This window comes from Carlito syrichta, unplaced genomic scaffold (assembly GCF_000164805.1).
Source record: "Carlito syrichta isolate Samal-C Ts95f unplaced genomic scaffold, Tarsius_syrichta-2.0.1 Scaffold303660, whole genome shotgun sequence".
NCBI lineage: Eukaryota > Metazoa > Chordata > Mammalia > Primates > Tarsiidae > Carlito > Carlito syrichta.
Window position 1 is genome coordinate 112,731 of NW_007247756.1, and position 6,471 is coordinate 119,201.

Sequence of the window (6,471 nt, forward strand, 5' to 3'; positions counted from 1 at the left end):
CCCCCCCCCCCCCCACGCAGTGTGGGTCCCGGCAAGACAAGGAGCCTGGAGTCAACTGGACTCGCCGGCCATTAAGGCAAACGGGGCTACAGGGCTGTGGGACAGTAGGGAAGGTCCTCCAGGGTGCCGGGTCCAGGACCTCGGCAGCTTCACCGGGTCTAACGTCGGGGTTGGGGGGTTGGGAAGAAAAAGAAAACACTGACGGCCCGCTGGCTCATGCCTGCAATCCCAGCATTTGGGGAGGCCGAGGCGAGAGGATCGCTTGAACCCAGGAATTAGCGACCAGCCTGGGCAACATAGTGAGACCCGTCTCTACAAAAAAATAAAAAATTAGTTGGGCATGGTAGTGAGCGCCTGTAGTCCCAGCTCCTCAGGAGGCTGAGCTGAGAGGATCTCCCGAGCTCAGGAGGTTGAGGCTACGGTGAGCCGTGATTGTGTCACTGTACTCCAGCCTGGGAGACACAGTGAAACCCAGAGTGACACCAACTCAGAAGAGAAAAAAGGAAAACGCTCACTGCCCTTAGGCCGGTGCAGACCTCAGATAGGGCTGCAGTAGGGAGATGCTGGGGGCTTTCCTGCCTTGGGCTCAGGTGCCCATCGGGCTTGGACGGGCTGCTTTGGAGACCCCAGGAGGAAGGAGGTCTCCCTGGGGACTGGGCCCTGCCCACCCAGGGGCAGAAGGTCTAGGCTGGGCTGCACTCAGGCTGGCTCCCTTTCAGCATCATCATGACCATCTCCTCCACGCTGCTGGCGCTGGTCCTGATGCCCGTGTGCCTGTGGGTCTACAGCCGCGCCTGGATCAACACCCCCATCGTGCAGTTGCTGCCGCTTGGGGCTGTGACCCTGACCCTCTGCAGCACCCTCATCCCCATCGGCCTGGGAGTCTTCATTCGCTACAAATACAGCAGGGTGGCTGACTACATCGTCAAGGTAAGGCTGGCCTCCCTCGGTGCTCGGAGAGCTCTTGAGCGCCCACCCTCCAGAAGGCCAGGGAGCCTGAGCAGGAGGAGGGGAAGGAAGAAAGGGATGTGGCCATTGTTGAAATAAAACAGCATTGAAACATGGCATCAATCATAGAAACCCCCCATCTTTCCCCAGCTCTGGAAACCATGTAAAATATTGCAACAGGGCAGGAGAAAGAATGGATACACATGGATACACTTTCAAAAAGAGCTATGTCCACCTCCTGGGTAATAAAGCTTGAATTAAGACGCAGCTTAGTGAAAACCACCCTAAGGGGACTGTCATTGCTCAGGAGGAGTGGTCCAGGGCGGGAAAGGCGACCCCAATGACACGGTGTTTTCCGCTCACAGATGGTACCAAATATCAAAGCAGATTAAATGCAGTCATGTCGGTAGAATGTGTGCAGTGTCCTAGAAATGCATCTCTGTATTTTCCTTTTTTTTGAGTTGGAGTCTCACTCTGCCACCCAGACTGGAGTGCAGTGGCTGCTCTCGGCCACCACAGCCTCGCCTGCTGGGCCCTGGCAATCCTTCCGCCTCAGCCTTCCGAGTAGCCGGAATTACAGGCATGCGCTACCATGCCCAGCTGATTTTTTGGTTTTATTGTAGAGATGAGGTCTCGCTGCCCAGGCGGGTCTCAGACCCGTGGGCTCAGGCAGTCCACTCACCTCAGCCTCCAAAGGCACGGGATTACAGGCTGAGCCACTGAGCCCGGCTTCTGTATTTTCCAAAGTGGAACTCTCACTGTAAGAAACCAGTAGTGGGTTTTAAAAAAAAGTTTTATTGTAAAAAATAAGCTGACACAAATGAGACGAAGAGTAACTGAAAAGTTACATCGTAGCAACATAATAGACTACACAGAAGATTGACTTTGAAGGACCTGGGTGAGGAATGCCAGGGTGAAATACATAACTTACTCTGCCATTGCTAAGCATGTTTCTTTCTCCTTCCCTGTTGCAATATTTTGTATGGTTTTTAGAGCTGGGAAGGATGGGGGTTTCTATTATTTGTGCAGTATTTCCAATATTGCTTCATTTCAACAAAGCGGATGCTTTAGCATTGGAGATTTTCTGTTAGTTGACTGAAGAAAAAATTAAATCCTTATCAATGAAATGCTCTTTGAAAACGCAAAACTCATCATGAAAGAGTAGACAAGTTGCTCATTGGATAAAATACGTGACTGTGACTGTCAGATCGCAGGCGGAATCCTTCAGACACGTGAAGACAAGGCGTTGCTCTAATATTTCATTCGGCTTGATTTAAGAAGACAATCTTTTGTGTTTCACTTATGTTAGTTTCTTTTCTAAAGTAATCCAATTATACAGGGGAGCCAGCTGCTATTAGTATGAAGAGGAGAGGTTCTTTTCTGTATATCCTGATGGGACCCCAAAGCAACAAAATGTATTTGTAAAAAATTATGCACCTCTTTCTACATGCTCACACTTTAGTCACCTTCAAAGCCCTCTCCGGGTGATGTGAGACACCTATCAAGATGCTTTTTCCACTGCTCAATTTTGATGACTTTTAGTGTTTCTGTTGTTTTTTGTTTCACCTCTCCCATGTGGGCCAAACTTTTCCCTTTGAGGGCTATTTTTCATCTGGGGGAAAAAATGTCCCTTGGGGCAAGATTGGGTGAATAGGGAGAGTGTGGAGCACCAGGTCCTGCTGTTTTGGGTCAAAAACTGCTGAACACTCACTCGTCATGAAATGGGCAAACTCGTTGAAATAATCTTACCCCCAAATTCACTGAAACTGAATGCAGACTCTCCCAACAACACCGGCTGGCCCACGGATGCCCATGGGTTCCCAGGACACTCACCTAGTGGGTGGGTGGGTGGGTGAGGGCTGCACTACAGGGACCCGCCCTCCAAAAGATAATTCCAGTCTTTTGGAGTCCCCCTCGTATGTCCAGCATTGAGCAAAATAACCCTGCCCTGTAATAAGCATGTATATGTGAATGTGATAAATATACACCGATTTGTACATATCACACATATGTGATGCACCCAGACAATCTGAGATACATCAAGAGCTTATAAGCTTAATCATCAAGCTAATGCTATAAATGCAAGAGCATGTGTCATAACACCTTAGAGAAGGTCCGTGAATGAGCACTTTACACGCAGAAACCTGAGGAGACATATTTAGTAGGCACATCACTCAGATTGGCTGCTTTTGATTATAAGGTGGACAGATCCCTGTTCTCTAATTAGCACACTATGAAGATACAGTTTAAACAATTGTTCTTTTGCAAACGCGTTGACGTGAGCTTTCAATGTCAGTGCTCACCCAGATGATTGTAAATAGTTCGCAGGGACTCTAGAGCCAATGTTTTCAAAATGCAGGATTGGGTTTCTTGTGAAAGCTTTCAGTGTGACACACTCAAAACTTAACATTGTGAATGTTTTGATGTGTAACAAACAGTGTGTGTGGTTTCTCCCAACTGCACATCTGTGGTATTGTACCTTATATAACAACCACTTCAGCATTCTCCAGGGTAGAATTTTTGACTGGCTCAGATACATTTTAAATCACATTTTATGACTATAAATGACACGCCAATCCCACAGGCTGCAAAAGGGGTTCTTCCCAGATATCCAGGGACCCAGAAGTGACCTATCAGCTGTTCTCTCTGAGTGTCCTTTCTTCTTCCCCTGCCCCCTCTCCATTAAAAAAATAATAATAGTCGGGCATGGTGGTGCATGCCTATAATCCCAGCACTTTGGGAGGCCGAGGTGAGAGAATTGCCTGAGCCCGTGAGTTTGAGACCATCCTGGGCAACTTGGCAAGACCTCATCTCTGTAATAAATCAAAAAATTAGACCCGCATGATGCTGCGTGCCTGTAGTTTCAGCTACTTGGAAGGCTGAGATGGAAGGATCGCCTGAGCCTAGCAGGTCAAGGCTATGGCGGCCATGAGTGTGCCACTGCACTCCAGACTGGGTGACAGAGTGAGACTCCAACTCAATAATAATAATAGTAATAATAATAATGCTCGTTACCAGTATGAAAACCCAGGAGGCTTAGGTTTCCACCCTCCTACTGCTATAGCGTGTTTACCTGAATGAGTGAAACGTACCTGTCAGAACACCAAGACGACTTACATTCTGTGCAGGACTCAGCTGGCCTCATCTAAACACCCTCTCCATCACTGGCAATTACAGGTGGGCTTCTCATGTGCAAATGAAAGGGGGGGGGGTTGCAAAGTTGCAGAGAATTCCTCACCTCTTGTATTTACATTTTTTCCTCTTTCATGATCTAAGAGTAGGTCACTCTTCCAATGTTGCAAATATTCCTCTGCAATATAAAATCTCTCAAAGGGTAAAAATATCACACACTACATCTCATACGACTTAACAGCCTTTTATCTCATGGACAACATGAGGACTACATTTCTCGTAGGAAACATGGAGGCCTGCTCAGGGACAGTAGATGCCCACCTGCCCACTCTAATCATCAGCCTCGGGTATTGGGTGCCATTCTCACTGACCCATTCATAAGAGACCCGTTCACAAACTGGACGCATGCACAGAGTAGCTGAGACCCCACAGCCAGGTTCCATGGGAGAGACTGAGAGCTACAGTCTGCCTGGAAGAGGAGCCTCCCCTCATGGTTCCTAAATCTGAAAGCTGTTTTTCAGAAAAGTTGTTGTTTGCTGGTATTTTATATATTTATTTATATTATTTATTTTGTATTTATTTTTTTGAGTCGGGCTCTCATTCTCTCGCCCAGGCTGGAGTGCCGTGGCAGGATCACAGCTCACTACAACCTCAGCCTCCTGGGCTCAGGAGAGCCTTCTGCCTCAGCCTCTCGAGTAGCTGGGAATGCAGGCGTGCACTACCATACTCAGCTAATTTTTTGTAAAGATGAGGTCTCACTATGGTGCCCAGGCTGGTCTGAAACTCCTGGGCTCAAGCGGTCCTCCCACTTCGGCCTCCCAAGATGCTGGGGTTACAGGCTTGAGCCCTTGCCCCTGGCCCAGAAAAGCTGCTTTTTAAAAAAGAGCTATCCAAGTCAGAGGCTAGACTGGAAAGGGCGGACTGGATGTCACACAAATTGTCCCTCAACATAACAACAGGCCTCCACGCTGTCACAGTGCCCGCCCTGGGTCCGGATGCCTCCTGGAGAGCTGACCCCCCCATCTTCAGCATGGAAGATCTCCATCTGGGTCAAGGCCCAGCTAGAGGGCACCTCTTGCCTGACTTCCTTCTCCGTTGTCCCTGCTGACGGCTTGTCTCTCCACTTTCTGTCACTAGGTGTCCCTGTGGTCTCTGCTGGTGACCCTCGTGGTCCTTTTCATCCTGACCGGCACCATGCTGGGACCCGAACTGCTGGCCAGCATCCCGGCGGCCGTGTACCTGGTGGCCATCTTCATGCCTCTGGCTGGCTACGCGTCGGGCTATGGCCTGGCCACCCTCTTCCGCCTCCCGCCCAACTGCAAGAGGACTGTGTGTCTGGAGACCGGCAGCCAGAACGTGCAGCTGTGCACCGCCATCCTGAAGCTGGCCTTCCCGCCGCGCCTGGTGGGCAGCATGTATATGTTCCCCCTGCTGTATGCCCTCTTCCAGTCCGCGGAGGCGGGGGTCTTCGTCTTGATCTATAAGATGTACGGCAGCACCATGTTGCGCAAGCCAGACCCCCTGGATGAAGACGAAGACACCGACATTTCTTACAAGAAGCTGAAAGAGGAGGAGATGGCCGACACCTCCTACGGCGCGGTGACGGCTGACAGCCTGATGATGAGGGAGACTGCCCAGACATCCCTCGGGGCGGGAGACACTGGACTTCCCTCCTGCTGAGACACGCCTTGGTGTGGTGGCTCGGGGTAGTCGCGCACATGGTTTACGTAGAGGATAACCACCCGCTCACCTGGTCGTTCGTGTGACGTTTAGGGATAACCCAGGCAGGTGTGTTGGCCAAGCGCCCTCACGACTTACAGTTCAATGTCATCCTATGACTTGCACCTGGGACTGCCAAAGGGAAGCCTGAACTAGTCATGTGTGCTTTTGAGCTCCAATTTCTAAGGCCGTTTCATTCTAGGAACAGTGAGCAGAGACGGGCTTGGACGTGTGGAACTTGGGGGCATGTACTGTCTTATGAGTGAAAACAAGCTGTCCGTGTAAAGCGTAATTGTGTTTAATGTCCTTGCTGTTAAAAACAAACAAAGCGTGCGTGCTCAACTTACAAATACCTGGCGATGTTGAATTTTGACCTTATTCAGAAAAAATCCAAAACAGGTCACTGAAACCATGAAATATAGCACTTTATTGTCAAACCAGTATCGAATCTGAGAACGGGGCGTCTATGTCCTTGAAACGCGGTCGGTCCACGGATAGCGACGGCGCTTTCCTCCGAGGGCTGGCTTGGCCGGGACAACGTGTAGAACCGCTGTCCGCTTGGGACCCCTGTCGCCCTTGAGCGGGGAGGGACACGCTCAGCCCGGGGACTTCCCGGCGGCGCGGGGCTGGTGGGCAACAGACCGAGGCCGGCCTCACCTGGGCCGCGGCCGA

The 6,471-nt window shown here is 50.4% G+C and overlaps 1 protein-coding gene across 1 annotated transcript in view; it reads left to right on the forward strand.

Annotated features, from left to right (window-relative positions):
- Positions 1-6,242, forward strand: part of SLC10A4 (solute carrier family 10 member 4) — a 16,391-nt gene extending 10,149 nt beyond the window's left edge. Inside the window, exons 3-5 of the mRNA XM_008058945.1 lie at positions 21-177; positions 720-930; positions 5,218-6,242. Coding sequence (XP_008057136.1) covers positions 21-177; positions 720-930; positions 5,218-5,760 — 911 coding nt within the window. The 3' untranslated portion in view covers positions 5,761-6,242. The remainder of the gene's footprint in view (positions 1-20; positions 178-719; positions 931-5,217) is intronic.
- Positions 6,243-6,471: the final 229 nt, after the last annotated feature.